Source organism: Dama dama, chromosome 5, assembly GCF_033118175.1.
Source record: "Dama dama isolate Ldn47 chromosome 5, ASM3311817v1, whole genome shotgun sequence".
NCBI lineage: Eukaryota > Metazoa > Chordata > Mammalia > Artiodactyla > Cervidae > Dama > Dama dama.
In genome coordinates, this window is record NC_083685.1 from 97,138,995 (window position 1) to 97,166,980 (window position 27,986).

General features: G+C 53.8%; 3 protein-coding genes across 4 annotated transcripts; 2 read left to right on the forward strand and 1 right to left on the reverse strand.

The window, feature by feature from the left end:
* The first annotated feature begins 12 nt into the window (after nucleotides 1-12).
* On the forward strand, nucleotides 13-9,029 carry CHRNB1 (cholinergic receptor nicotinic beta 1 subunit). Its single transcript, XM_061143342.1, has 11 exons — nucleotides 13-122; nucleotides 208-347; nucleotides 1,136-1,180; nucleotides 1,671-1,780; nucleotides 1,884-1,992; nucleotides 2,340-2,487; nucleotides 2,943-3,152; nucleotides 5,954-6,177; nucleotides 6,656-6,837; nucleotides 7,188-7,335; nucleotides 7,953-9,029. The coding sequence occupies exons 1-11, from the start codon at nucleotides 62-64 to the stop codon at nucleotides 8,091-8,093; spliced, it is 1,518 nt and encodes a 505-aa protein (XP_060999325.1). The 5' UTR covers nucleotides 13-61; the 3' UTR covers nucleotides 8,094-9,029.
* Nucleotides 9,030-9,681: 652 nt separating this feature from the next.
* ZBTB4 (zinc finger and BTB domain containing 4) lies at nucleotides 9,682-25,398 on the reverse strand. Of its 2 annotated transcripts, none has more exons than XM_061143340.1 (4): nucleotides 25,269-25,398; nucleotides 16,402-16,471; nucleotides 14,924-15,993; nucleotides 9,682-14,250 (listed from the first exon to the last, which is right to left on the reverse strand). In XM_061143340.1, the coding sequence occupies exons 3-4, from the start codon at nucleotides 15,982-15,984 to the stop codon at nucleotides 12,294-12,296; spliced, it is 3,018 nt and encodes a 1,005-aa protein (XP_060999323.1). In that variant the 5' UTR covers nucleotides 15,985-15,993; nucleotides 16,402-16,471; nucleotides 25,269-25,398; the 3' UTR covers nucleotides 9,682-12,293. The 2 variants fall into 2 exon arrangements, with proteins under 2 accessions (XP_060999323.1, XP_060999324.1); XM_061143341.1 differs by lacking the exon at nucleotides 25,269-25,398 and adding an exon at nucleotides 24,683-24,771.
* Nucleotides 24,547-27,982, forward strand: SLC35G6 (solute carrier family 35 member G6). The gene is made up of 4 exons (XM_061140750.1): nucleotides 24,547-24,966; nucleotides 25,072-25,230; nucleotides 25,297-25,479; nucleotides 26,969-27,982. The coding sequence occupies exons 1-4, from the start codon at nucleotides 24,547-24,549 to the stop codon at nucleotides 27,980-27,982; spliced, it is 1,776 nt and encodes a 591-aa protein (XP_060996733.1).
* The last annotated feature ends 4 nt before the right edge of the window (nucleotides 27,983-27,986 follow it).

Below are 27,986 nucleotides of genomic sequence, written 5' to 3' on the forward strand. Positions count from 1 at the left end.
CCCCTGCGCTGGCTGTCCTGGCGACTCACCCAGCGGACTCACTGAGCGACGCGGGCGGGCTATGACACCAGGGGCGCTGCTTCTGCTCCTGCTGGGGGTGCTGGGGGCGCAGCTCGCCCCGGGTAAGTGTGGGCCTCAAAGGGGCAGCGACAGGGCCAGAGGTCGTGGCCGGGCACCAAGGCTTCACTCAGTTCTTTCCTCCTCCAGGCGCCCGCGGCTCGGAGGCGGAGGGCCGACTCCGCGAGAAACTTTTCTCAGGCTATGATAGCACGGTGCGGCCGGCGCAGGAGGTGGGAGACCGTGTCTGGGTCAGCATTGGTCTCACCCTGGCGCAACTCATCAGCCTGGTGAGGGCGCACGCGGGGAGTTGCGTCCGGCCCACTAGGCGACTAGGGGCGTGGCTTTAGGCAGAGCGGGACCCAGGGACGACTGGGGGAGGGGTCCGGGGCGAAGCCAGACTAGGAGACTGACGGGGTATTAGAGCAGGTTGGGTCGAAATCGGACCAATGGACAGGCTGTGGGCGTGGCTGCTGGACTGGCCGGGGCAGAGCAGGGTAAGACGAAGAATAGGCCTGTGGGCGGATCTTGAAGTGGAGCTGGGGGCCGCTGGACCGGCCGGAGGGCGGGTCTTGAGGCGGGGTCACAGGCTGGGGCGGAGCTTGATGCCGGACAGAGTTAATAAACAGCAGATGGAGATTCAGTCCGGTCCCGGTCGGTACTGGTAAATAAATTGGCTGGCCTTAAGGACCGCAGGAAATTTGCGAGATAGAAGCCGGGTTTAAATCCACGCAGCTTATAGGAGATGGGGCTTGAACCCAAGAGGGTGCGACTCGGAAAAAGAAGGGAGTTTCCAGGGGGAGTTTGACCTACCGAGCCCCTTATTTCTCTACACTTACGTCGTGAGTGAGTGAGTGAAGTCGCTCAGTCGTGTCCGACTCTTTGCGACCCCATGGACTGTAGCCTACCAGGCTCCTCTGTCTATGGGATTCTCCAGGCAAGAATACTGGAGTGGGTTGCCATTTCCTTCTCCAGGGGATCTTCCCGACCCAGGGATCGAACCCAGGTCTCCCGCATTGCGGGCAGACGCTTTAACCTCTGAGACATCATATCTACCCTTAAAACTTTTCCCTTCTAGAACGAGAAGGATGAGGAGATGAGCACAAAAGTCTACTTAGACCTGGTACGGAGACCCCCACAGGGTGGGAAAGGGCGGGCGACCTCGCTGCCTTTACAATTTCCTCGAATGTCCCGCCCAATAAGATTTTTATTTATTAATTTTTTTGCATCATGACCTCAGAAAACACATTTATAACTGAAACAGAAGCTTCAGAAAAGAATTTAAACCCTGGTTTGGGGCCACTCATGTGATTCCTGACCCATTAAAAGGGTCGCTAATTGCGGTTCGAAAATCACTGTTTTAGAGATTAGCTCGTCAACCCCCTCGTTTTTACAAAATGGAAAAACTGAGCCCGATGCGAGGGAAGGAAAACTAGTTGATGGGGTCCCAACGAGTGCACGTTGAACCGGAATCAGAGCCCAGGCCTCCAGAACCACAGCCCATGCCTTCGCGGCTCTCCTCCTTTGCATTCCCTGCCTGGGCTTCCTGCGCACATCCCAAGGCTCCTCCCAGCCTCCAACCCCAGACGGCCCCTCAGCCTCTGCCTCCCTAGGAATGGACTGACTACAGGCTCAGCTGGGACCCTGAGGAGCACGAGGGCATCGATTCACTCCGCATCTCAGCGGAATCCGTGTGGCTACCTGACGTGGTGCTCCTAAACAAGTAGGATGTTCCCAAAGTCTGGGAGACTGGGCAGGGCCTCCGGAGGGGCGCGGCCTCCGGAGGGCGGGGTCTGATCCGAGTTGATTTTATTCTTTTCCTGCAGTAACGACGGAAATTTTGATGTTGCTCTGGACATCAACGTCGTGGTGTCCTCCGACGGCTCCGTGCGCTGGCAGCCCCCGGGCATCTATCGCAGCAGTTGCAGCATCCAGGTCTCCCGGCTCCACCTGGGAAGCTCAAAGTGCTGTAGAAACCCTCCCTCAGACCTACTCCTCCATTATCCTAATGACTTTCACATCCCTCTTACCCTCCATTGAGTTTCCTCTTCTCTGTCCACTTTCATTGACTTCCAGTCTTCCTTAACCCTTCCTCCAATGTCCATGGCCTCCCTAAACAACCTTCTGATTTCTCTATGACTCCACTTCTAGGTGATCTCCCTTGGTGGTCTCTAGCTCCTGAGAGGCCGTATCCTCTGACCCCTTTCTGCCCTGTGACCTCCCCAACTCCCCCAGCCCCAACCAGCTCTCTGGCAGCTCTAGTGACTCTCCATTCCATCCAGGTCACCTACTTCCCTTTTGACTGGCAGAACTGCACCATGGTGTTCAGTTCCTATAGCTATGACAGCTCAGAGGTCAGCCTGCAAACTGGCTTGAGTCCTGAGGGGCAGGAGCGGCAGGAAGTGTATATTCATGAAGGGACCTTTATTGGTGAGTGGGCATGACTCCCACGTCCATGGGCTTTATGATTTCCAGTTTTTAACAAGCTGATAAACATAATCCATCGAGTTCCTGTAAGGTCAGCAAGATAGATATAGCTATCTATATTTTGTGGGTATGGAAATTGAGACTCATTTAAATAGAGATGGGCTGTCCAGCCCAGGGTTTATAGCTAGCCCCTTATTGCCCTTTATTACATCGGTCTCCTCTGCTCTAGGATGTGGTGGAGAAAGCCATATCTGGGAATTCCCTGGCTGTCTAGTAGTTAGGACTCTGTGATTTCACTGCTGAAGGCCCAGGTTCAATCCCTGGCTGGGGAACTAAGATCCCACAAGCAGCATGGAGCAGCCAAAAGAAAAAGAAAGAAAAAAAAAAAGCCGTATCTGGCACCAACAAAGACATGTCCCATATCTGTCACCTCTCTTCTTCCCCCTCACCCCACCAAGAGAATGGCCAATGGGAGATTATCCACAAGCCTTCTCGGCTAATCCAGCCTCCAGTGGATCCTAGGGGAGGCAGGGAAGGACAACGTGAAGAAGTCACCTTCTACCTCATCATTCGCCGGAAGCCTCTCTTTTACCTGGTCAACGTCATTGCCCCATGCATCCTCATCACTCTCCTGGCCATCTTCGTCTTCTACCTGCCACCGGATGCAGGTAAGGGTGGGGAGGAGCCCCAGCTCTCTTACTTACCAATAGCTCAGCTTCTTCCTCTTCACCCATAATACAGAAAAGGTTTTCCTGCCAACTCAGGCCATCAGGAGTTGTACTTCAGCAATCTTACCCAGGTTTTCCCTTCAAGAAGAGCCTTTGCATCTGCATTCAGGTTTCCCCTCCAACTTCAAGTGCTATCTCCCCTCTGCTGCTCATTTCTCTGCATCTAGTAACTTCTGAACTCTTCCCTTCAGAATCCTAGGATCTCATCCTTGGAACTGCCAATCCTCTGACCTGCAAGCTCCCAGGCTTAGATAACTGTTCCTTTCCTTTTTCCCATTCTTGGCATCCTCTGTCCCCTCACTTGTCAGATGCCTGCTAGTCCCTTAACCTCCCATCTCCCTAGAAAATAATATCCAACAGTTCTCTGGGATACGGCACAAAGCGCTAACGGAGTAACCTTGGGCAACTTCCTTAATCTCTTAGTGTCCTGATCTGGAAATAGGACACCCACTGTCCCTATCACGTAGGACTATTTTGAGGATTAACTGAGTTAAGAGAACTATGCAGGGTACTCTGTAAACTTTGTGTAAGTGTATGTAATTTGCTAATTTTGAGCACTTGCTATGAGATAATACAAATAATATGTTACATGTGTGCATGCGTGCAAAATCACCTCAGTTGTGTCTGACTCTTTGCGACCCTATGGACTGTAGCCCACCAGGCTCCTCTGTCCATGGGATTCATATATGAACTCAATTCTAATCTTCACAACTCTGTGAGGTAGGTGCTGAATTGTCTTCCTGTTTCACAGAGGAGGATAAAGAGGCTAGGACAGTTTGTCATTCAGCTGACCTTATATAGAGAGAGGCGGTGTCACTATTCTAACCCTGGTTAGTACCAGTCTGATTCAGAGACTGATGTCCTAAACTCTGGTATTCAAAACATGCTTTTCCCGGGAGTTCTCTGGTGGCCTAGTGGTTAAGATTCTGGGCTTTCACTGCTGTGGCCCCAAAAACAAAACAAACAAAAAACACATGCTTTCCTTCTCTCTGGAATCCAGTCCTCTCTGTCTAAGGGAAGGAGAGTGATGAAGCTCTAGAAACACTCTCACATGTAACTTCTCCTTCTTCTTGGAGCAAGGCAAATCTTGGAAACCAATATTATAGAACTAAACTAGAACAGACCACAAATGTTATTTATTTCAATACCTTCCCTGAAGTTCGCAGTACCTGTTGTATGTCACAGGAATAACCGGCCACCTGGCATATTCTTATATTTTTTTAGATCCTTCAATTTGCTATATAGTTTGTGCTACAGGGGTTGTCTATTAATTCATGCAACAATATTTGTTGAGCATCTGTAATGTGCAAGACACTGGGAATACATCAGTGAATAAAACAGACAAAAATCCCTACTCTCATGGAATTTACATTCTAGTGGAGGAGACAGTCTAAGCATAATAAATAAATCCATTAAACAGTATAGTGGAAGAGGTCAAGGGACTTCCCTGGTGGTCCAGAAGCTAAGATTCTGACCTCTCAGGGTAGGGGGCCCAGGTTTGATACTTGGTTGGGGAACTAGATCCCACATGCTGCAACTAAGAGTTCGCATTCCACAACTAAAGATCCCTCATGGTGCAACTAAAAATTTCCACATGCCACAGCAAAGATCAAAGATCCTTCATGCTGCAACTAAAACCCAGTGCAGCCAAATTAATAAATATAAAAAAAGAAGAAGAAGAAGAAAAGAGGTCAAGTCCTAAGAAGAAAAATGACGTAGGAGAAGGGTTTGGGGAGGATGAGGATGGGAGTATGGGATGCAATTTATTTATTTATTTAAAAAATTTTATTGAAGTATAGTTGATTTACAATGTTGTGTTTAATTTCTGTTGTACAGCAAAGTGACTCAGTTATACATATGTATATTCTTTTTCATATTCTTTTCATTATGGTTTATCACAGGGGTTGCAATTTAAAAATAGGCTGGTCAGTGAATGTCTCGCTAAAAAGGGAATATCTGATCAATATTAGAACAAAAACTTGAAGGAATTTGAGAATGACTGTGGTAGATATCTGAGGGAGGAAATTACCAGGAGGAATTAACAGTGAATGTGAAGACCCTGAGGTGGGAGTATGCCTTGCATATTCAAGAAGTAGCCAATGTAACTGAATCAAGTTAGCAAGAGAGAAAACAGTAGGAGATGAAGTCAGAGAGTTCATGGGAAGACCTTGCTGCAGTAAGGACTTTGGCTTTTATTCTAAAGGAGATGGGAAGCTACTGGAGTGTTATGATCTGATATACATCTTGAAGGGATCCATCTGGATGCTCTGTTGAGAACAGTCAGCAGGGGGCCAGGATGAAGCAAAGAGGAGGCCTTTATAATAACTCAGACCTGAGGTAATGGTGACTTGTACCAATAAGGTTTGGTATGGATTGGATATGGGATGAGAGGGACAAGAGCAGAAAATGACTCAAAGGATTTGGCTTGAGCCACAGGAAACATGGAGTTGTCATTTATGAAATGTGGAAGACTGTGGGGAGTGTTGGCAGTGAGGGAATTAAGTATTGGACATGTTAAGTCTGAGATGTTGGTTGGACACCCAAATGGAGGGGTTAAGAAGGCAAGCGTGGAATTTAGGGGAATAAGTCCAGGTTGGAGGTTTAAATGCAGGAGTCATTTGCTTGCAGTTGGCCCTTCCAAAACCCTGTCTGAGTGGGCTGGAAACATGGTCACTGATTATGCCAGGGAGATCTTCTTCTGGCAAAGCCTAACTCTTCCACCTTCCCTTCTGTCCCCCAAGGAGAGAAGATGGGGCTCTCCATCTTTGCCCTGTTGACCCTCACTGTGTTCCTGCTGCTGCTGGCAGACAAAGTACCTGAGACCTCCCTGTCTGTCCCCATCATTATCAAGTACCTCATGTTTACCATGGTCCTCGTCACCTTCTCAGTCATCCTTAGTGTTGTGGTCCTCAACTTGCACCATCGCTCACCCCACACTCACCAAATGCCCCTTTGGGTTCGTCAGGTAAGAAGACCTCCTCCTTCAACCTGTGTTAACTCTCAATCCTAGTATTTGGATTTTTGTCCAGGCTTTGCTCCTCTCTCCCATCAGCTTCAACCTTCCCTTTCACAGACCTGAGAAAGACTACAACTTCAACTCCTGGTAGAGTGTCCAAGTGCCAGGGTCTTTGGGTGTTGAAATGTTGCACAATTAATTTTATCCTCCCGTTATTAACTCTGCCTGGATTCCAGACTCTCTTCATCAATACTGCCCTTTGTGGGGTGGGTCCCATGGAAGCATTCCAAGGGCTAGGTACTATCAGGGTGGGAGCTCTTAGAACTTTTCTTTCCAGTCAGGATGTCTCCTAACCCACTTAAGAACTGGGCCCTGTGGGACTCAGGCACGCTTGGCAGGAGTGGGCACGTGCCAGGGAAGTGGTTTGCGGCTTCTCTTCTGGTCTCAAGGCCTGAGAACCCCCGCCAACTCGCCTGTTCATCTGCAGATCTTCATCCACAAACTCCCTCTGTACCTGGGTCTGAAGAGGCCTAAACCTGAGAGAGATCAGATGCTGGAGCCACCTTCCATAGCTCTCAGGGATTCTCCAGGAAGTGGCTGGGGTCGGGGAACAGATGAATATTTCATCCGCAAGCCACCAAATGATTTTCTCTTCCCCAAACCCAACAGGTAATACCTACTCTCCATCGCCCACATAAAAGGGAGAGGGACAACTACAATTCCCAGAAGACTGTGCGGTGGCAGGCGTCCTAAGCTCCCGGAGGTTGTGGTTGAGCATCATGGGAGTTGTAGTATCCCTTCTGTTGCCCACTTTGTGTAGAGGTGGGAACTAAAAAGCCAAAGAAGTTAGAAAAAATTGCAGATTAGACAGGTCGACGCTATCGGCGAGAACCTGAGGGGCCCTCTCAGGTTTTGAAACCCGGACTTGCGTTGGAGGAGGGAATTGGGGCAGGGGCTAGAGCACCCGCCCAGGCTGTCTTTGCTCCTTGGGCGTGGCCAAACAGTCCCGCCTCTTCCAGGTTCCAGCCTGAACTGTCTGCTCCGGACCTGCGGCGATTTATCGATGGTCCAAACCGGGCTGTGGGTCTCCCTCCTGAGCTACGGGAGGTCGTTTCTTCGATCAGCTACATCGCTCGACAGCTGCAGGAACAGGAGGACCATGACGCGGTATGTCCACTGAGGGTGGACCAGGGCAAGGCCTGGATGGCCTTGGCTCCACCCGCAAACTCAGGCTCCGCCCCCAGCACTCGGTTTTATTTTTATTTTTTTAATTATTTATTTGGCTATGTCGGGTCTTAGTTGTGGCATATCGGAGAAGGCAATGGCAACCCACTCCAGTAGTCTCGCCTAGAGAATCCCAGGGATGGGGGAGCCCGGTGGGCTGCCTTCTATGGGGTCGCACAGAGTCGGACACGGCTGAAGCGACTTAGCAGCAGCAGCAGCAGTTGTGGCATATAAGATCTTTGCTTGTGGCATGTGGGATTTAGTTCCCTGACCAGGGCTTGAACCCGGGCCCCTTGCATTGGGAGCGTGGTGTCCTAGCCACTGGCCAGTGGGGAAGTCCCTCGGTTTTATTTCTGAGTGGAAGTTTGCCTCACTTGGTCCTGTCTTTACTTTCTTGCTTGTTCTTGATTCACATCCATCACCTGTGGTGGCTCTCTGCTATTCTGAGGCCGGCCCTTGTCTCAAAGCTGTGGTGGGAGGACCTGGATGGGGTACAGGGCCTTGGGGCAGCCTTTCCTGGGGGTCCGGACTCAGGAACAGTTTCCTCTGCCTAACCCCAGCTGAAGGAGGACTGGCAATTTGTGGCCATGGTAGTGGACCGCCTCTTCCTATGGACCTTCATCATCTTCACAAGCGTTGGAACCCTCGTCATCTTTCTGGACGCCACATACCACTTGCCCCCTGCTGACCCTTTTCCTTGAGGCTGGGAGGAGGGTGGACAGATCCTTGGCCAGGTGAATTGAGAGTTTGGCAGTGCTCTCAAGCCCTATACCTTTCTGCATCTTAACTCCATCACTAGGAGTCCAGTTCTCTCATCATTTCGTTTCTAAGGAGGGAGCCTAAATGGGACTAGGCATTTGGGGGGACTTGGGCCCACCTGAAATGCACTATTTACTCTTTAGCTTCTTGAGGAAGCTCCATTGGATGTTAACACCTATGCTGGCAATGAATGAAACAAACAACAAGAACTAGACTGTATACCTTCTTAGGGCAGGAACTCTGTCTTGTTCACTGTAATAGCCCTGGCACCTAGCACAGATCCTAACCTATATAGCAGGTACCTCTGGTTGAATGAATAGGGAAACTTTTTTTCTGTGAGGAAATACACTAAGTAGTAGTGCTGATGTTTGCATGTTGGGACTAGTGGTCATTTTTTGTTTTTGCCTTTCTGCAGTTTATCGTATTTTATAATATGTATTATCTTTAGGGTTAAAAAAAAGGTTATTTCTAAAAAGATGCATTTGTAATGAGGATAAAAAGCACACTTTTAAAACTTCAAGTTCCAGCTTTGGTGCTCAAACTTTGGACAAGCTACTAAACTGTTCTGTGCCTCAATTTCCCCATCTGTAAAATGAAGCTAGTATTAACAGTATTTAGAATCTGCCCCCTAGACTGAGCATCATATAAGAAGAGAAAACATTATACAATATACATCAGAGTTACACACTGATATGTTTTGTTTGGCCCATGTTGTTGGCCAAGATTTAAAATCTGGTTTGCTACTTCTAAAATGTAAAAAAAAAAAAAAAAAATGACTCTCCTTTGGGGTTGGCCTGCCTTCACGCCTCAAGGGTGTACTATCCTTTGTTGACCGAATAAAACTCTGAGCTTTAAAAAAATAAATAAATAAATAAAAATGTGGATATTTCAGAGAAATTTGGATTTCTGGCTTCTCTTGAAAATTTTTTAAGGTCTACAGTAACACCAGATCTGATTCCCCTGTTGGCAGCAACCTGCTAGAGCTGATTTGTGGCTGCCCACTCTGGTCAAGGTATTTGTATCAGAATTCCTCAAAGCCCCCACCCACCTAACCATTCCTTTACCTTGCCCATCCCTGAGTAACACTAGACAAAATACAGGGGAAGGACAGGGGATGAGGAGTTGAGCTCGTGGGAGGCCAGGAGTGGAACAAGAAAAGTGTCACTTATGGCCGTCACACATTTTGTGCCTCAGTTTCCTTTCAGTTTGGAGAAAAGGCTATACCTGGTTGGAGGCATGGCCCTTCTGGGACATGAAGATCATGTGCCCAGCAGGCTGTGTGAACTGGACTGTGTTAATGTTTCTACCTGGAGGTCAGAGCAAAGTCAGCTTGAGCCTAGTGGCTGCAGCAATTACTGCAGAGTCAACAGGCTCTCACACCTACTCAGTTGCTGGAAGTTCTTATCCTAAAGAGGGAAAACAGGGCTAACCTCGAAGGGATCCCTGTGAGATGAGGTTTGCATGTCCCTGTCCAGCCAGACCCACCAGCCACGCCAATAATTGCACCTGGCATCCCACTGCGGAGCACGATTCGTTTGTCTTGTTGGTTTATTGGCCTAGAGAGTTGGACACACACACAAATGCGGAGATAAATATTGGTCAGTTTCTCTAAATCTGGGTCCTCACTACATATAGAGCTAGAGTCTGTAGAATTCTAAATCTTGCGTGCTGTGGCACAGAACCAGTGGCCTTCCCACTCCACCGTCACCCTTCTTCCCAGGGAACATGGGGAAAGAGGGCACAAACTGACAAGACTTGATAATTTTCAAAAGACGAAATTGCAAAATCCCAAATTTCCAACATCTGAAATTCACAAGGTTCAAGTTCCCCAGCTCAGATACATGTATTTTAATCTCCATTTCGCCACAATCTCCTTTGTTGCCCAGAACCACCAAATTCTGGAAACTATATTTTCCTAAATCAGATTAAAAAAAAAAAAACAACAAAATAAATGTCTAGTCTCAGTTCTCCCCAAATGTCCATGGTTTTAGAATTTTGACCTGTTGTGAAATTCAATTCCCTGGTCCATCCTCAACCCCTTCCATCTCCTGTGCCTTTCTGCCTCAGAGGAGTGCAGGTTAAGGATATAGGGGCACTGTCGTTACACCCGCCCCCTGCCTCCAAGGCCTTCCTCAGTCTCTCTTGTGGTTCCGCTGTGTATATATATATATATATTTATATATATAATTTGTGTGTAGATATATATATGTACTCTTTATTATGTACTTTTTTTTTTTTTCGCAGTTTTTCTAAAGTGCCAGAAACAAGATTTGTGGGAATTTTTTAGTGATTTTTTTTTTTTTTTTTTGCATTTTTCCCTGTTTTAAACTTTTCTCCCCCTTAAAAATTGGAACTCAGTACATTCAGTAGGAAACTCTTCACTCGGACTGCGGCCAAGACCAAGAAAAGTGCAAAGAGACGGAGGAGGAGTGAAGGAGCGACACTCCTCCATGGTTAACATTCAGGGAGCCTGTCGAAAACCTCCCTTTCCGTTTGCTGGGAGGGTGTGAGGAGGCAGGAGGCTGCTCCTGTCCCTCCCGCCAAACCACCTCCCTCCAAAAGCCATGATCTTGCCCTTTCAGCATCAGTTGAGAGGGCAGCCATCTTGGCCCCAAAAAACAGTAGCTGGGAAAAGGACTGCCATTTTGATGACGGCAACTTTCCCCCTTTTTAAACTGCACTCCTCTAATTCCCATTTATCAAATTTGCTCCCCCAAACTGGCTCTCCCCTTGTGAGCTTTGTGTGTGTGTGTTGGGCGGGGGAAGGTGGGTGGATGGGAAGTGTTCATTCAATCACAGAGCGGGGAGGCCCAGTTATCAGAATTAGGAGCGAACATTTCTTCAACTCCACCACTGGAAGGAAACATAGGGACCCCTGACCAGGGTTAACTAGTGCAAATTAGGGATTAGGGACTTACAAGGTCCCTGTACCCCATCCCTAGGCTGGGATCTTTGGGTGTGGGAAACTGAGTCAAAGATGGGGTGTAAGGTGCTATTTTGGAGGGAAAGTTGGTGGGGATACCCCAAAGCCCACCAGGGGAGTAGGATGGTTCCCCAAAAACCATCTGGAGTGACTGGTGAGGGAAGTGATACAGAGGGGAAAGAGGGCTAAGGAAAGGATGGGAGGTCGTGTGCAAATCTCGGGCTTACCTACCCATCCAACCCCCATCATTTTTCTGGCTATTTGGTCTAGTTTGGGAGAAACCACCGGGAAAAAAAACAAGGAGGAAGTAGAACCCCTTCCCCATCCTATATAGAGCTCCTCCTTCCTGGCCCCCAAATCTGGCTTAGCCCAGATGAGGCCATATGCAGAGGCAGGAAGAGGTGCAATCCACTCACCTCTTTCGCCGTGGAAGAGTCTGGGGCTTACTAGATTTGAGGGTCAAAGCAGGGCCGAGATTGGTGCTGCCTGGGCTGGGAAAGAACTCAGCCAAGGAACAGATAGGTAGCCCTCCCTCCCACCCTGCTCCTTGACCAGGATGGGAGAGCCATCTCCACAGTCTTGGAGTAAGGAGGAGGAATATGGAAGATCCAAAGGCGTAGAAGCCAAGGAAGGCATGGCATCTCAACGTGAAGGGAACAGGGACACAGAAACCCACCCTTGGGAAGAATGGCATCTGAAGCCCACTCCCAGGTGGGTAAGTGTTGGGTATCACAATGGTCTGGTCCAGGCCCTGGGCCACAAAAGGATGGAATGTGCTAGGAAGCATCTGGGCAAGGGCTTAGAGAAAGCTTCAAGATGCAGAGTGGGGAACATTCGGGGAGAGAGATGGTTTCCCCCTAGGTTTAGGATTCAGGGGGCGGGTTAGACATTCAGAGCTGGTGGGGGCCGTGAGTAGAGATTCATGGAAGTATATTGCTCAGTTGCCCCAAGGGCTGGAGGAGGGATGAGCTGGCCCTGCCCCTCACGGAGGCCATTCCCTGGAGGAGAACTGAGAGGGGAACCACCGAAGACCCCTTCCCAGGTGGTGGGAAAACTACAATCTCACACAAAGCAGCCTGACCCCTGAGCTCCAGAGGCCCCCAGGTCCCTGCACAGGAGTGTGGAGGGGCTCCCAAGGGGCAGGGAGGCCAGGGAGCTGGTAGTGGCGGGGGTTCAGGGAGGGTGGCATCTGGTGAAAGGGGGGATCCGGGTCCAGAGCTCACCCCACATCTCCCTTCTGGGTTCTTTCAACCCCTGCCCTCTCCCCTTCTCCCTTGGGGGCAACCGGTGGAGGAAGAGTTGGGGGTGGTGGGGTTGGGGGGGTAGGGGCTGCTGCTTGAGGATTGACTGCGTAGCCAAAGACCCCTGGTAGGAAGGGAAGGGCCCCCCCACCCTTCTCATCAGGTAGGACCATGTTAAGAGCGACCGGGAGAGCGGCCAAGTTGCTGAAGTTGTAAGGGTAGGCGGCAAGGAGCTGGGGGCCATAGACGAGTGGGTAGGGCTCAGGGTAGAAAGTGACTTTGGCAGCCCCCATCGCCTCCATCCGGTCTCCCCCGCCAGCCCCGCCTGGCCCCTCACTCCCACCTTTTCCCCTGCCACTGCCTGATTCCCGGCCGCTCCCAATCAGAGCCAGTGGAAATTCCTGCACAGGTGGGTATGCATAGGTGGCCCCTCCTGCCCCCACGGAGGGCTCCTCCCCTCCTGAGATGACGGGGTCCTGGAGCGAGGCGGGCTCAGAAGCTTCCTCGGCAGGGGCACTCCCACCTCCACCACCTGCCTCCCCGCTGGATGAGGAGACCTGCATCTCTTGGGGGGCCTCCTCCTTGACCTCCCCGGCTCTGGCGCCAGCGCTGCCCTTGGAGTAGGCGATGACAGGCGTGGGGGTGCCCCCGGGTCGCTCGGCAGCGTGCCTCTGCCCGTGGCGGCTCAGGGCAGCGGCCGTCTTGCACACCTTGGCGCAGTGAGGGCAGGTGAGGCGGGTGGAGGGCTTCCGTCCAGACCGGGAGCTGTGGGGGCCCCCGCTGTGGGCTTCCTGGTGCTTGCGCAGCTTCCTCAGGCTGGCGAATGTCTGGGCACAGTCCTCGCAGCGGTGTCTCCTCTCGCCACGGGCACGCCCCGTGGGGCCCTCGGCTGCTGGGGTCTCCTCCCAGCTCCTCCGTTCCAGCTTCTGTCTCCAGCGAGGCGGCCGGCGGCTTCTGGGCATCCCGCTGCCCCCGCTGCTAGCCGGGGCCGCGGCGCCGGCCTTGCGCTTGGGCTTGTAGGAGTAGTAGGGCCTCCAGAGCTGGTCCTCTCCACCAGCCTTGGACTCCCCCTGCCCCTCCTCCTCGTCTTCCTCATCCTCCTCCTCATCCTCCTCCTCCTCCTCGCTCTCCTCCATCTCCTCGCCGCTCAGCTCCCCGGGACGCAGGTCTGTTTCTGAGATGCGGCGCTTGACAATCGCCTCCTCACCGATTCTCACAGTGATCTGACACAGTGGCGGTGGAGCCTGGAGCTGAGAGGGGCCCCGGCCAGGCCCTGCAGGAGGACCCGCGCCCCCGCCAATCCCGCCAGCTGGCTTGGCCGTGTAGGTCAGAGTCCTCGTGGCCCGTGGGTTCCGGCCCTTGGCCTCCTCCGTGGCTGTGGCGGGCCCTGCGGCTGTGGCTGGGCTGCCTGCTGTGGCTGGGCTGGTTGGTGCGGCTGCAGGTTCGGGGGGAGGAGGTGGGTACTCACGTTTTTTGGGGGGCCTTGGGGGAGCAGTGTAAGTAATGACTGAAGCAGCTTGGGCCCCCCCTGTGCTGGCCGGCCCACTCCCTGCTCCACCACTGCTGCTGCCCCCATGTACAATGACTGAGGGAGCTGGGTGGGCAAAAGTGATGACAGATGGTGGGGGGCCAGGCTCTGGGGCAGGTGGGGGTCCAGGTGGTGAGCTGGCTGGCATCGCCACAGGGGCCGGTGTGTTGAGGCTTGGAGAGAGGGGAGCCTCGGGGGCTCCCTGGCTGTAGGTCTTGTAGGGCCGCTTGGCCGCCCTCATGGGGAGCAGGCGGTACAGCTTGAGGGTATTGAGCTTGGGCTTATAGCCTCCATTGGGCGTCTTCTCACTGGCCAGGAGGCTCGGGCTAATGCCGTGGAAGGCTCGCTGGTGGGTCTTCAGGTTATAGTAAGTGACAAAGGTCTCCCAGCAGAAGATGCACTGGTACCTGGGCCAGGGAACAGGGCAGGGACAGAGCCAGTTGAGTCAGGGGCCCTGAGGCTAGGGCCTTAGGTTCCCATTTTCTCTCCTGTCTCCGCTCAGACCTTGAACTGCCCCGGCCATCTGCTCACCTTTCTCTCATGCTGCTTGTCTCACCCCGCCAGCCTCAGAAGGGACACCAGTCCTAGTTCAGTGTCCCCCACTGGCTGTGCAATGCCAGGCCTCAGCTGTTCCATCTGTGAACTGGGAATAATCATGTACCTTGCCTAACTCCCAAAGCCGCCTTCTGAAGCTCACCTGACAGACAGGGAAGTATCTTATCAACAGGGGTACATTAGAACTGTAGATGGACATGCCTGTGCTTCCTACTGTCCTGCCCCATGAGGCAGCTTTCTGTTTCCTCCTTGGCCTTTTCCACATCACCAAGCCAGGACGTGACACCTGGCGGTGCTAAGAAATAAATATCAGTGGGAGGAAACAGGGCTGGAGGGAGGCAGAAAGGTGAGTGACAGAAACCAGATGAACAGGGCCCAGTGGGTGAGCAGGCATCCGAAAAATGGCTTTCTGGGCCCCATGCTCTGTCCATTCCCTCCCTTGTCCATGTGGTCCCTGAGTGGACTAGGTCCCATGTGACCTCTCCACCCCATCCACCCCAGTCCCCGGCCGTCCAGGGCACTCACCTGCGCTCCCCGGTGTGCCACACCTCGTGTTTGGTTCGGTACTCAGCCAGTGCGAACACCTTCTCGCAGTAGCGGCAGGGGTACTTTCTCCGCCATGAGTGTACATTGCTGTGCCGCTTTAGGCTGGACAGGGTCACGTAGGAACGCTCACAGGCCGCGCACACATAGAGCACGTGGCCGCCCACCACCTTCACCACGTGCTCAGGACCACCTCGAAAGCCTACCGCTGGGGGCAGGGCCGAGGCGTCCACTCCTGCAGGGCCACTGGGGACAGAACCCCTTGCTCCCAGCCCTGCAGACCCCCGAGCGCTGGCCTCCCTCCGGCACTGGGCCTCATGGGTCTGCAGCCGCTTGGGATGGATGAAGCTTTTCCCACATCGGGGGCAGGGGAGGGGCCGCCGGGACAAGGCAGGCTGTGAGTCAGGGCCCTGGGCCTCAGCCCTGTCCCCCTCCCACTCCCCGGCTGGCCTAGGCCCAGGCCCAAAGCTGTCCTCCTCAGGCTGTGAGGTGGCCATGGGAACTGGAGCAGGAGGCACCCAGGCATCACCCCCCTCCCCCAGGCCCTGCAGGCGGGAGATGCCCAGACGCCGTCCCAGAGCGCCGATCTCTGCCACAGCTGCCCCGTCCCCTCCACCACCAGGCAGTGCCAGCCGGGCACTGTAGATGAAATTGAGGACATCAGAAAAGGCAGCTGCTGGGACCCCTGGCAGCTCCAGGACCCGAGGTGGGGATGAAGCTGAAGGTGAGGCTGGAGAGGGAGAGGAGGAGGAAGAGGAGGAGGAGGAGGAGGTAGAGGAGGAGGAGGAGGAGGCCGCTGTGGTGGTGGTGGGGTTGGGGGCTGAGCCCCCAGGGATGGGTGGGAGGGGCAGTGGCGCTGAGGCCAGCAGGGCCTCTCTGAAGAAGGGACTAGAAGCAGCCAGGACACTGCGGTGAGCGGGGAACTTGGTGTCTCCGGCTATGAGGGTGACGTCACAGAAGAGGCCACGAAGCCGCTGTTCATTGAGCTGGCGCAGAACGGCGGGGGCATGGGACGGGTCTGTCACCTCTGCTGGGGGTGGCATGGCGCCAGCCTAGATGGAGAAGAGGCCAGGGGAGGGTCTCAGAGGCTGGGCGGAGGGTGGGGGGCTTTCAAGTCAGAGGCGAGCTGAGCAGGGGTTGGAGGCTGTTGGCCAGAGGCTGGTAGAAGGCTGACTGACTTCTGATCATGGAAGCCAGCATCCAACACCCCTCTGTGAGACATCTGGGGCTGAAAGAGGCCAGGGAGTCCTCAGGTCTTAATGAAGGTCAGGGGTCAAGACTTCCAAGTCACAGACTAATGGGGGGGAGCAATGGACACCTCTCCCCCACTGGGAGGGGGAGGGAGCCCTCACAGCTGATGGCCATTTCCCAGGCCTCCTCAGCCTGGAGGACATGGCTGCTTTGCTCGCCTGCAGCCTCAGGCCCCGTCTCCCTCGCAGCAGACCTCTCGCCCGTCTCACCTGAGAGCACAGCCAACATGGAGTGGCGCGGAGGTGGCTCAGCGAGGCCCTTCTGCTGCGCCTCTTCCCTCTGTGGAGAAACAGACACTGCGTCCTCGGGAAGGGAACTAGGTGGGAGGCTGACCCAGGAGGTGGGGAGTGGTGCCGCATGCAGGGTCAGAGGGGCCTGGGCAGCTCTAGAGACCCTGACCCTCCTGGGAACCCATCAGGTTACTTGCTCAGTGGCCTCTAATCGGACCTAGGATGTCACAGATTATTGCAAAGCCTGTTCTGCTGGCCCCCAGAAGTACAGGAATAAGATAATTTGCATATTCCCAATTTGCCTCAAAACAATCCAGCGACATCGGTTCAATCCTGTAGGTCCAGGGAAGCCTGCTGGATCAGTCTCAAGTCCCTTGAGCCCAATATTTGGGACTCAAAGGAAATAAAAGATTTGCATGTTGTCTTTCATTATAATAGTCTTATTTACATATCAAAATAGATTTGTTTGAGCTTTTTCATTGGACCAAGCTGCTAGATATTCAAATTAGCAGAGGACTTCATCACATAAATCTTAGAGAGGGTTTCTAGGTGCCAGGAGACCACTGAAAACCACCGTCTCAAGCACACATGCCAGCTTGCTCCAATCTCTGGGAAGGCCACCAGACTGGAAGTGAGGAAGCTTGGGTCCCCCTCCTTACTCTGAGAGGTGGTGGCTTTGGGCCTTTGGCTTAAAAAAAAGTGGGGGTGGGGCAGGGAGCGCAACCCCTACCTCACCTCTTGCTGGGAGGCTCATCCAAAAGGAATAGCAGGTAAACCAAATGTGAGCCATGGCAGTCACTGCCCGCAAGGCAACTCACAGCCTCAGCCTCGGGGGCTCAATTTTCAGTTGAAGATCTCAGTTCCAGAGCCATAGAGTAACTTAGCCAAAGACACCCAGAGTGGTCATAAGAGGTGGGGCCTGTTTGCAGAGCCAGGCCTGCTGACCTGTGGGCAGAGCTCTCGGCCCCTCTTGTCCACCCTCCGCAAAGCCTCGGGGCCCTCCCCTTCCCCACTCCTGGGGTCACACATGACTTCCGAGGTGTCCTGCGTCAGGAGTTCCTCATGCAATTCCCACCCTACCCCCCCAAAATGCTCTCTTCCTATTTATTACTCATACTGTCTGGACTAAGAGGCCTTCTCTCTTCAGCCAAAAGGCGGCCCTCAGTCCTCTCCTGGAGGAGAAGGTACACAGGGATGAGAATCAAAAGTTTCTAACAGCCCTGAGATGCGGCGCACACGTAGGTCAAGTGCTACCCCGTCAGTTGATGAACTGCAGGTGGGTCAGGAATCCAGGGGAAGGATTCCTGGGCTTGTGTTCATGTCTGTTTGCAAAATGGGGAAAGAGAACAAGGTCTCCTCCTCCCTTCTGTGACAACCATCAGCCAACAGGGACCCCCACGAGTCAGTGCTTCACTGGCATTACCTCATTTGCTCCTCATCACGACCGTAAAATTTAGCAGTTAGCTTCACTTTAAGTGACAGGCAGGGACTTCCCTGGTGGGGCAGTGGATGAGAATCCGCCTGCCAACGCAGGGGACACAGGTTCTATCTCTGGTTTGGGAAGACCTCACAAGCCAAGGAGAAATTAAGCCCAAACACCCTAGAGCCCGTGCTCTACAAGAGAAGCCACTGCAATGAGAAGCCCGTGCACCACAAGGAAGAGTACCCCTGTCTGCTGCAACTAGAGATATATGATCAGTCAGTCGCAGGGCTGGGATCTGTTTGGCTCCAAAGCCTTCATTCTTGATTATACCACATCAGGATGAAGGACATGTTTACCGCTGTGATACTGTGATATAATAAGAAATTAAGTTGACCCTTGAACAATACGGGTTTGAACTGTGTAGGTCCACTTCTATGTGGATTTTTTTTCAACAGTAAATACTACAATACTATAAGATCTGAGGTTGGTTGAATCTGAGCACGTAGAAGAACCCTGGATATGGATGGTTGACTGTAAGGCTATACTTAGATTTTCCACTGGGTAGAGTGTCCGTGCCCCTAACCCCTGCATTGTTCAAGGGTCAGGTATAATATATTTGGTCCTGGTCTCCATTCTTTTTATTTAAAAAATATATATATTTGGCTTTGCTGGGTCTTAGTTGCGACATTTGGTATCTTTTAGGTGCAGCTTGTGGGATCTAGTTCCCTGACCAGGGATCAAACCTGGGTCCCTTGCATTGAGTGTGAAATCAGTCACTGGACCGCCAGGAAGTCCCCTTTGTCCCTATTCTCGACACAGAGCTCCTAAAACTCTTGTAATTTCCCAAGTGATAGGAGTGCTGCTGTTTAGTTGCTCAGTCAAGTCTGACTCTTTGTGACCCCGTGAACTGTAGCCAGCCAGGCTCCTCTGTTCATGGGATTTTCCAGGCAAGGATACTAGACTGCCATTTCCTTCTCCAGATAGAGGTGCTAGGGGCATCTTATTCTAACATTTGACCCCAGTTCCTAACATCAAGCTCCTAAACTAAACCCCTGGGAATTTCCTGGGTGACAGGAGTGTCTTTTGTTCTAAATAGGTGACTCTCTGTGGGGTCCTGGATGGGGGCTGGTCACCGGAAAGGCCAAGCCATGATGAGAAGTTTGGAACTTTCAGCCCCAGCCCCCACTGCCTCTGGGGAGAGGAAAGGGTCGGGAGACTGAGTTAATAATTGATCATGCCTATGTGATGAGGCCTCCTTAAAAACCCCTAAACTATGGGGTTCAGAGAGCTTCCAGGACCTAAACACATCTCCATGGTGAGAGGGTGGCACAGCCCAGCTTTGTGGAGACGGAAGCTCCTGCACTCAGGACCCTTCCAGACCTCTTCATCTGGCTATTATCATATCCTTTAGTATATGATAAACCAATAAACACAAGTATTTTCCTCAGTTCTATAAGCCATCCTAGCAAATTATCAAATCTGAGGAGGCGGGTCGTGAGAAAGCCTGATTCTTGCTGGTCAGTCAGAAGTACAGGAGGTTTGGGGAATTCCCTGGTGGTCCAGTGGTTAGGACTCTGAGCTTCCACTGCAGAGGACATGGGTTCAATCCCTGGCCTGGAAACTAAGATCCCACACACAGCGTGGTGTGACCAAAAAAAAGTAAATAAAAAGCTTAAAAAGCTGTTTAAAAAAAAAAAAAAGCAGTATAGGAGGTCTGGGCTTGCAAACTGGTATCTGAATTGGGGGCAGTCTTGTTGGACTGAGCCCTTAACCTGTGGAATCTGATGCTATCTCCAGGCAGATAGTATCAAAATTGAAGTGTAGGACACACAGCTAGTGTCAGAGAATTGGCCAGTGTGGGGGAAGAAACTTCACACATTTGGTGTCAGAAGTGTTATGATGCACTCACACAGAGTAGCGCGTATAGGATAACAGTTCTGTTTTTCTTGAAACAGCACCCACGAGGCCTCCCCACCAGGCCATCTAGGATCTTTGTGAAAATTAGAGGAAGGGGAAAAAATAGAGGAAAGGCCTCTTCGAGGTAGCAGCTCTGCACAGGTGAGCAAAGAAAAGGTTTGATTCCAGCCCCTACTCACCCTTTGGCCAGGCCTGCCCACCTGCACAACCATATGGGCTTGGTACCTACCAAGGCGTGGCTGTGTGCTGACTGCCAAGATATCTGGACAAGGCCTATCCAGGCTTTTCAGAACCACAGAGGTCCAAGGCTGTCCTGGCCTTTGGAGATCACCTAGAACCATTATCGTCATAATACTTGGAGCTGCCGTTGAGGAGATAAACATTATATGTCAAATCTGGCGCTAAGCATTTTATCTGCATCATCTCATTTCAGCACTCAAAAGGACTACAGGGAGGCAGGGGCTAGTGTCAACCCCATTGTACAGATGAGGAAACCGAGGCTTTAAATACTCTAGACGCCACACTTGCAGGCAGAGAGAATGTAGTGGTGGGGTAATTTGTCCCTGGTCTCTCTACTAACCAAACGGGGTCTGAATCTGGCTCTCCTGAGTTCAACTGCCCCACCTCTGGCCGCTGCCCTGCCAGGGTTATAGGAGGTGGAGCAGACACTGGTTATGGGACCCTGGGCAAATTACTTTACCTCTCTGTATGTCGGTTTCCTTGTCTACAAGCTGGAGATAATGAAGTGCGCCCACTACGTAGGGCTGTAAAGAATAAACAAGCTGATGACCAGCTGTACCTAGAAGAGTGCTGGGCACGCAGCAGATGCTCAGGAAGTGCTAGCTCTTATTATCACCTTGGAACTCAGTCCCGGAAAATGGTGGGGGGAAGTGGTGAAGAAAAGGGGCAGAAATCAGGCTTCATGGTAGGTCTGATGGCTCTGTGGTTTTAGTTTTTTTATTTGTTTTTACCGTTTCTCTACTCTTAACTGGCTGTGTGATCTTAGAGGTGTGACTGAGGTGGGGATGTGAGCACCGCCACCAGATACACTCCACCTCCGGCTGTTCCCTGTGCCTGGAACATTCTCTCCTCAGGCAGCCTCACGCCCTGCTATCCCGCCTCCTTTCAGCTTTGACTCAAAAGTCACCTTCCCCCAAGGCCCTCCCTGGCTGCCCTGTACCTCCCCAAGCTTCCTATTCCCCTCCCTTACTTTATTTTCCTCCTTGGCATTTACTAAGACTACTGCTCTTTCATCTCTAGAAGGCAAGCTCCAGGGGACGGACGGATTTTTGTCTGCTTTGTCCACTGCTACGTCCAGTACTTAGAACAGTGCCTGATACATGGTGGGAGGATTCAAAACATTCTGGGTAAATGAATGAACCTGCTTTTTTTTTTTTTTTCAGTTCTACCACTTTATTGCTACCAACCCATCTCCCTCCACCCTCGTGCACACATGCTCAGTCATGTAATCCCATGGACTGCAGCCCGCCAGGCTCCTCTGTCCATGGACTTTTCCAGGCAAGAATACTGGAGTGGGTTGCCATTTCCTTCTCCATGAACCTGCTTTCTTAAAGCCTGCCTGAACTGTGTCCACATTTAGGAAGGACACCATCCTCAGGCCAGGACTGAGTTGGCCAGGAGCTGGGGGTGACGAGTGTAACTTGACTGCTTCGGGGGCACTCGTGTTTTGCCTAATGCACCTCCAAGGCTTTATTTTTTATTTATCTATGTTTTTTAGCCCTAGGGCTTTACATGCATCGCCTCATTTAACGGTTTCCTCAGCCACTCCAAGTTGGCATTTACATGATCCCAGTTTTACAAGTGAGGAAACTGAGGCTCATAGAAGGATTTACCTTGCTCGAGGTCACACAGCTTGTGAACAGCAGGGTCAGAATTCACATCCAGGCCCGTGTGAACCCAGATGCTGGGTCCTCCCCTCCCCTCCTGCCACACCACCAGGTCCTGCCTGAAGGGGGCTGGGGCCAGTTAGCAGGCTGCCAGGACCATCACACACACACACACACACACACACACACACGCGCGCGCACGCGCAGGAGCTCATGTGCTAAAGGCTAACTGTGTCAAGTCTGACTCCTCCCTCGCCCTTGCTCCCCATGTCTAGCTGTCACTGAGTCTGGTCAGATCGGCGGCCTAGCCTGGGAATGGCTCTAGACGCTTTCCCTCTATCCTACCTCTGGCCCCCAAACTAGCTCAAGGCCTTGTTAACCTTGTCACGGTTCAAGGCCAGGGCTCACAGCTAGTCCCCTGATTCCGGTCTTAGCATCTACTACCCAGGCTTCTCCTCACTGAGAATCAACAGCCCTGAAGGAGCTCAGGCGTTGTCACTCCTGGGCTCTGAACCCCTCTCTAGCCTCCACTCCAGAATAAAGCTCAAATTCACCAGCTGGGCATTCAGGTGTCCAGTCCCCATCTTCCTCTCTCCTCTTGCCTGCAGTGAATCTCCCCTCCAGCTTCCGGTGTGCTCTCCAGCCTCAGCACTCCCACACCTCCAGGCCTCTGCCTGTGCTGGTTCTCCTGCCAGAAATAAAAACTTTGCCCAGCCTCTTCTCCAAATACCTCCAAAATGTTGAAATTGACCTCAAATGCCACCTCTGTCTTGGTCCTCCCTGACCCTCAGAACAAGGATAATCTCTCCTTCACCCACTTCATCAACATTTTGTGCCCATGTGGCCAGCACCCAGCAGCGGATGCTAAGTTCTCCCTCCCAGGCAGGGACTCCCTGAATCACTGTTGAAACATACCAGTCTTCTGAAATGAATTATTGCAGGTGTTAAGTTCTGCAGAAATTGGGCAGAAGTGTGTGTGTGTATGTGGAGGAGGATGCGTGGAGAAGCCAACCACAAGCTTCCGAAGGGCAGCAGGGGACAGCATATAACAGCCCAGGATCTGGAGTCCGATTGCCTGGGTTCAAATCCAGGTTTATCTCTTACTAGCTAAATGGCTTTGGGCATATGACTTCTCTGGACCTCGGCTGTCTCATCTGAGAAAGGGAAGTAACTACAACTCCCACTTTCATCCAGCATTGGGAAGACTAAATGAGTGATCATATGTAAAAGCATTAAGAACAGTGCCTAGTACACAGTAAGTGTTCAATAAGTGTTCCCGGCTGTTATTATTAACCAAGCCCCAAGAAGGGGCTCAGTGCTGGCAGAGGGCTGACAGTGGCTGGCACAGGCATAGTCCCCAAACTGTAGCTACTTTCCAGGTATGTTTTCCATGTGCTACGTACCTACAACCCTGTTGGAAGATGGACAGGGTAAGTGATTAGCCCCATTTTACAGATGAGGAACTGAGGGTCACTTTAGGGAAAGTGCTGGCGAGGAAGGGGTAGGGCCTGAACTCCTCAATTCTAGGCCTCCTCATCTAGGCCTCCTTCCCCTTCACCAGGCCATGGTGCACCTGTTGTGCAGGCCTGAGACAGCAGCCAGCACGCCCCCGGGCAGGGGGCCTAGCCATAGCGTCCACCCAGCCCCTATGCACATGCCCCCTCCCAGCCAGGCCAGGCACAGACCACAGGGTGTGCACACTTGGAACACACAGACACACATACACACACCCCTACAGAAGGGCCAGGGCCCCAAAGGTGAGGAAAACCTGTTCTGAGGAATCTGCCTAGCGAGCAAATTCCGTTTCCAGACCCTTCCACAGTCACAGGAGTGGCCTAGTGTGCGTCACAGAAGAGACAGAAAAGCAGAGATACCAGCAAGGGGGACAGAGAGAGGGTGAAGCAGGAGGAGGAGACTGAAAACTTCGTGTTTCTTTCTTCCATTTCAGTGACAAGAGTCACACCCGGCCTTTACGTAAACATGGCCAAGGAGCCACTCTGTCCAAGCTTAGTTTCCTTGCAGCCGCCAGGCCTCTCCTCCCGGTGACCCTGACGCGCTGGGCGGGCCGGCGAGGGGCAAGCACGCAGACCCTGCACGGACTAGCCGGGCCACCCGACAACACCCAGGCCTCCCGCCTGCTGCCCTTGCTCTGCCCCATATTTATCTCCCCGCCTTCTTCATAACACATACCCGGAGCGGCCCCACACAGCCACTTCAACACGCAGGAGCAGGCACGCACACACAGCTCGCGGGTGATCTCCGGAGTCTGAGGCCCACATTGCCCTTGTCACGCCACCTCCCTCCCCACAAGTGTTTTCTGACCAGCTTGCCTCCCAGCCCGAGAGCACGAAAGGCTCCCACAAACAACGTCACAAAAGAATCCCGTGGGGAATGTTGCAAACACACAACCTTCCCCTCACTCGGCTGCCCGTGATCCCATAAACACAACCTGCACATTCCACCCAGAACCCCAGGCACCAGTACCAGCTGCCCCACGGGTACCTGAGACACACCCCAGGGGTTTCTCACTTCCCACGGGGCCTGCAGGACCAGAGTTCTAGATATGCACCCCCCCCTTCCATGCCACCCGATCGTCACACGGACCCACAAACCCATCCAGTAGGCCATCTTCGCCAAGACTGGACCACACCTCAGCAGGGCCGCAGAAACCAGACCGGACCCAACACCTTCTGACTCAAGGGTACACAACTGCCCCCTCCAACTGAGCACACACACCCAGCACTCGGGTGCCCTCCACAGCACTTACCCCTCACCAGCTCTGCAGAAAACAACAGTTCACAAATAGTTCATGTGTGCAAGACAGGCACATATGTGCAAGAAAACACACCCCGATATGAAACATACATAAAACCCCACACCTAACAAACTCCGCAGGTATTGTGCGCAGCTTCAAATGCGAACCTGTCACCCAGAGCCATGGGCCACATCTTGTCATTCTGCCTCACAACACTGGATATCTTTCCATCTGGCTTTGTGTCCCCATGGCCTGGGAGGGCCCTGCTGGACCCCTGGCTACCAGACCAGCAAACAGTGGTGATCAGGAGAGGTTTACCTTGCCCCACAACACAGCAGGAGACACACAAGCTCCAGGACTCGCAGCCACAACCCTGCCCCGACGGCGCAGCGGCTCCGGGGCCCCTGTTCGCCTTGCGCACCCCGCACACCCCAACTCTGGGGCGCTCGGCGGCCCACCCCTCCCCCCCCTTCTGCCTGGCTCCTACGCCATCGCCCTCCCAGCAGCTTGCAGCGCCGGCCCAGGCTCACACCAGCCCCACCCCACCCCCAACCTGCCCCACGGGGGGAGGGGGACACCGGGCTGCAGAATTAACCCTTCAAGTGGGGAGTGAGCGCGGCCCTTTCCAAGGCCCCAGGCGATCGCACCCACCCGCCTCCCCCGCCCCGACCGCCGCCGAGTCGGACGCCGTACCCGGGCCCCCTTAGTCGCCCCCCAGCGCCGTGCGCGCCTGGAGGCGGGGCCAGACTCAGCCCCCGACCCCTGAGCCCCCAGGTCAACCCCAAAGGGGAGCGGTCGCGGCTCGGGGCGCGGCCCGGGCCCCCGCGGCACCGGGCAGCGGGGAGGGGGCCCGGCTGTTGGCTCCGGTCCGCCCTGGCCCTGCCCGGTTCGCCCTGGGGCCCACCTGACTGCGATGGCGCCGTGTCCGCCAGGCCCGGCTCATCACCGTGGCCGCCCCCGGCCGCTCCGGTTTCGCCCGCCTCCAGCTCCGGCTCCGGCTCCGGCCCCGGCCCCCCCCAGCGCCCGGCCCCGGCCCGTCCCCGCCGCCGCCGCCGCCGCTGACATCATCGGCTCCCCCCGCCCCGGTCCTACCCCCACCCCCACCCCCGGAAACAGTACCCCCCCAGCGCCGCCGCCGCTGCCGCTGAGAGGAGGCCGGCGCAGCGCAGCCGGCACAGACACCAGGCTCCTGGCTCGGGCTTGGGGCGCCAGCGCGCCCGACGGCCTGCGCTCGGACCGATCGGGGGAAGGGGCCGGGGCCACGCAAAGCCGCCGGACGAGTGGGCACCAAACCGGGCTGCGGGCCTGACTATACTCTGGAAAGGAGCTTACCCTCCCCTCCCGCCCCCCTGCAGCGCTTCACTCTGTGGTGCACACCGCCTAGAACACGCACACCCTCTCCGCAGGCACACAACGTGGCAGGCTCACAATCAGGCCCAGTGGGACCCGCAGACCCAGACTCAACATACTCGCAGGGGCAGCCCTGGGAAAACACCCACACCCACTCCCTCCCCAGAAATGCACAGGGACCCCTGCCAGACCTACAGAACAGGTACACGTAAATGACTACCAGGGCAGAGGAACACACCCGCTTGCTATTTTGTTCCCAGAGACTGAAACACCACATCCATGTACTCTGCGTAAGTGCAGGGGCCTTGGTGTGGACCTCGGGGGGACAGCACTAACAACACCAGGTGGAAGCACACAGAAAAGAAATATTCTTGAACCTCCAGAGGGACAGTCCCGAAGACTCCTCCCTGGTGATCAAAAATTCAAAACTCAGGAGATGGAGGAGCTGGCCTTCAGAGGTGCTGGCCATAAAAGCTTTCTGAAACAGGGCAAGACAAATAATTAAAAACCAAAGACGTCTCATCACAGACATGGTTGGAAAGAGGAAAAAAAGGAACCAGACAGAGTTTGGGGTCACAGAGAAATAAAGCAAAGTTGGAAACGAGAAAACAGGCCCACTCCCACCTGAGTGAGGTTCCAGGGAAGAACCTCCACCCCCACCTCAGGAAGGTTCCAGGGAAGAACCCCTCCAACCAGGTCACAATGGCTGGAGCTCTGAAGGGCCGAGGGTCCCTGAGTCAGGAGGAGAGGAGGAAGTCCAAGGAAAGATGGTGAGTGTGGGGGGCAGGGGAGCAGAGCCCTCCTCCCTGTGGCTCCTGGCTGCTCCCTTTCCCCTCCTTCCCTGAGACTGCCCAGCTTTCCTAGATGCCCACAAGTGAAATTCATCACGGTGTTCCTAGATGTCCCTGGAACCCGTGACATCACACAGACACACAGCACCTGAGGCCGCCTCCCCTTCCTCAAACCGACAGAGCATCCCTGGGTCCTCTTTTTCTCCTCCCAGGAACAACTTACCCCAAGAAACACGATGCTCCAGGACTGCTCACTCCCTGCTTCCTGCTTTAGCGACTCAAGGCCCACACTGTACCACCTCATCCATCTTTCAGGCCCTGACTAGCTCCCAAGAGTTCCTCAGCAAGACAGCCTGCCCCTCTACTGTCCCACAGGGTCCCAGAGCTCAGCCTGGCATGTGCCCTGTCCCATGTCCCCTGGACTATGGCTGCCCTAATGCCCGAGCTCCTTTCTCCCTAACAGGCTGGCAGTCACCCCTACTTCAACCTGCCTGACTTCACGCAGCCATCACCGCCCTCTACTCCGCCCAGTCTCCCATCGCACCAGCGCTGCCGGCCCTCCGATGCCACCAAGGGGCTGCTCGTGGCCCTGCTGGGTGGGGGCCTACCTGCTGGCTTCGTGGGCCCCTTCTCCCGTATGGCTTACCAGGCTTCCCACTTTCCCTCGCTGGAGCTGCTCATCTGTCGATGCCTCTTCCACCTCCCCATTGCCCTGCTACTTAAACTGCGTGGTGACCCCCTCTTAGGACCTCCCGATGTCCGAGGCCGGGCCTGCCTCCATGCCCTACTCAACGTCCTCAGCATCGGATGTGCCTACAGTGCAGTTCAGGTGGTGCCCGCTGGCAACGCTGCCACCGTCCGCAAAGGTTCCTCCACTGTCTGCTCTGCTCTCCTCGCCCTCTGTCTCGAGAGCCAGCGTCTCAGCGGCTATGACTGGTGTGGCTTGTTGGGCAGCACTCTGGGACTCATCATCATTGTGGGACCTGGACTAGGGACCCTGCAGGAGGGGACCACGGGCCTCTACACCGCCCTAGGCTATGTGCTTGCTTTCCTAGGTGGCCTGGCACTGTCACTGGGGCTCCTGGTGTATCGCTCCCTCGACTTTCCCTCCTGCCTACCAACAGTGGCCTTCCTGTTTGGCTTGGTGGGGCTGGTGGGCTCTGTGCCAGGCCTCTTTATGCTGCAGACCCCCGTGCTGCCCAAGGATCCTCTGAGTTGGAGCTGTGTGGGGGCAGTGGGGATCCTTGCCCTGGTCTCCTTTGTGTGTGTGAGTTATGCAGTCACTAAGGCCCACCCCGCCCTGGTATGTGCTGTCCTGCACTCTGAGGTGGTGGTGGCCTTGATGCTGCAGTACTATGTGCTCTATGAGACCGTGGCACCTTCTGACATCATGGGGGCAGGGGTTGTTTTGGGCAGCATTGCCATTATCACTGCCCAGAACCTCAGCTGTGAGAGGGAAGGGCAGGTGGAGGAGTGAGATT

Excerpts from the sequence above, each read along its gene's own strand:
- CHRNB1 (XM_061143342.1), top strand. The coding sequence starts at position 62 with ATGACACCAGGGGCGCTGCTTCTGCTCCTGCTGGGGGTGCTGGGGGCG. Across the intron at positions 1,181-1,670 it reads CAAAAGTCTACTTAGACCTG|GAATGGACTGACTACAGGCT; the intron begins GTACGGAGACCC and ends CTGCCTCCCTAG. Across the intron at positions 6,178-6,655 it reads TGCCCCTTTGGGTTCGTCAG|ATCTTCATCCACAAACTCCC; the intron begins GTAAGAAGACCT and ends GTTCATCTGCAG.
- ZBTB4 (XM_061143340.1), bottom strand. The coding sequence starts at position 15,984 with ATGCCACCCCCAGCAGAGGTGACAGACCCGTCCCATGCCCCCGCCGTT. Across the intron at positions 14,251-14,923 it reads TGGCACACCGGGGAGCGCAG|GTACCAGTGCATCTTCTGCT; the intron begins GTGAGTGCCCTG and ends TCCCTGGCCCAG.
- SLC35G6 (XM_061140750.1), top strand. The coding sequence starts at position 24,547 with ATGGGCCACATCTTGTCATTCTGCCTCACAACACTGGATATCTTTCCA. Across the intron at positions 25,231-25,296 it reads GGGCCCGGCTGTTGGCTCCG|GCCCGGCTCATCACCGTGGC; the intron begins GTCCGCCCTGGC and ends CGTGTCCGCCAG. Across the intron at positions 25,480-26,968 it reads CACCCCCACCCCCGGAAACA|GCTGGCAGTCACCCCTACTT; the intron begins GTACCCCCCCAG and ends TCTCCCTAACAG.